Source organism: Octopus bimaculoides, chromosome 2 (assembly GCF_001194135.2).
Source record: "Octopus bimaculoides isolate UCB-OBI-ISO-001 chromosome 2, ASM119413v2, whole genome shotgun sequence".
NCBI lineage: Eukaryota > Metazoa > Mollusca > Cephalopoda > Octopoda > Octopodidae > Octopus > Octopus bimaculoides.
In genome coordinates, this window is record NC_068982.1 from 132,817,808 (window position 1) to 132,818,669 (window position 862).

General features: G+C 30.0%; 1 protein-coding gene across 1 annotated transcript in view; it reads right to left on the minus strand.

Moving 5' to 3' along the window:
- The window catches only part of LOC106881856 (cadherin-23), a 65,987-nt gene that overhangs the window by 44,223 nt on the left and 20,902 nt on the right, over positions 1-862 (minus strand). The window contains exon 5 of the mRNA XM_052965882.1: positions 200-393. Coding sequence (XP_052821842.1) covers positions 200-393 — 194 coding nt within the window. The remainder of the gene's footprint in view (positions 1-199; positions 394-862) is intronic.

An 862-nucleotide genomic window follows, 5' to 3' on the forward strand; every position in this document is an offset into this window, starting at 1 on the left:
ATAGGAAGCTAACCCAATTAAGATTCTTTTAAAATGGGACAAAAAATCTGAAGCTCTGAAAGTTTCAGCATCTAAATATACTTACTTTCAAATCTAATACTTTTTCTTCTTTAGAAATATCAAATATAATAGCTTTACTAAATGTCTTTTCAATAAATATTGGTGGATTATCATCAACATCTTTAATGACAACGTCTACGTTTATTTTGTTGAGTATATCAGTAGAGGAAGATTTAGAACATGTTGCATTATATTTGATCTGAACACAATTGTGGACAACTACCACCAGTTTTAAGAATTTTGTTGTTTCATAATCAACTCCTTTCTTGGTCTCAATTAAAGCAGCATTAGAATCATTCTTTATAACAAAATAGCTTGCAGATTTAGTATCATCTGAAAAAGTTCAAAAGATGCAAATGAAAGAGGATCAAAGCAATTAAAATGGGTTTAGGAAAAAGAAGAAAATCAGTATGTAATTTATTTAATGGGTAATTGAAGTAAACAGTTTCAGGATGACATAGATTGAAGTAGCCTGAAATTCAAATCAAGTTTACTATTTTCCTTCATTGTGTGCATGAATAGTCAGAGCCCCACATGAAAACTCAGTCACAACACTGCAAACTAATTTATATAATTTCATAATTCTCTTACTGCTTTTTCTTATATGCTGCGCTGTTCTATAATACATATAGCTAGATAGACTGGACCATCAAGATTCAAGTCTTTTTGCTAATAAAAAAATAGTTTATCTGTTCTGATGTCACAGACAGTAAAAGGCTCATAAACTTTGAAGAGGTTACACAAGCCTCTCCCAAAAGACATTCTGATTCATCTTGACTTATAGATTTGTAATAAAAAACAC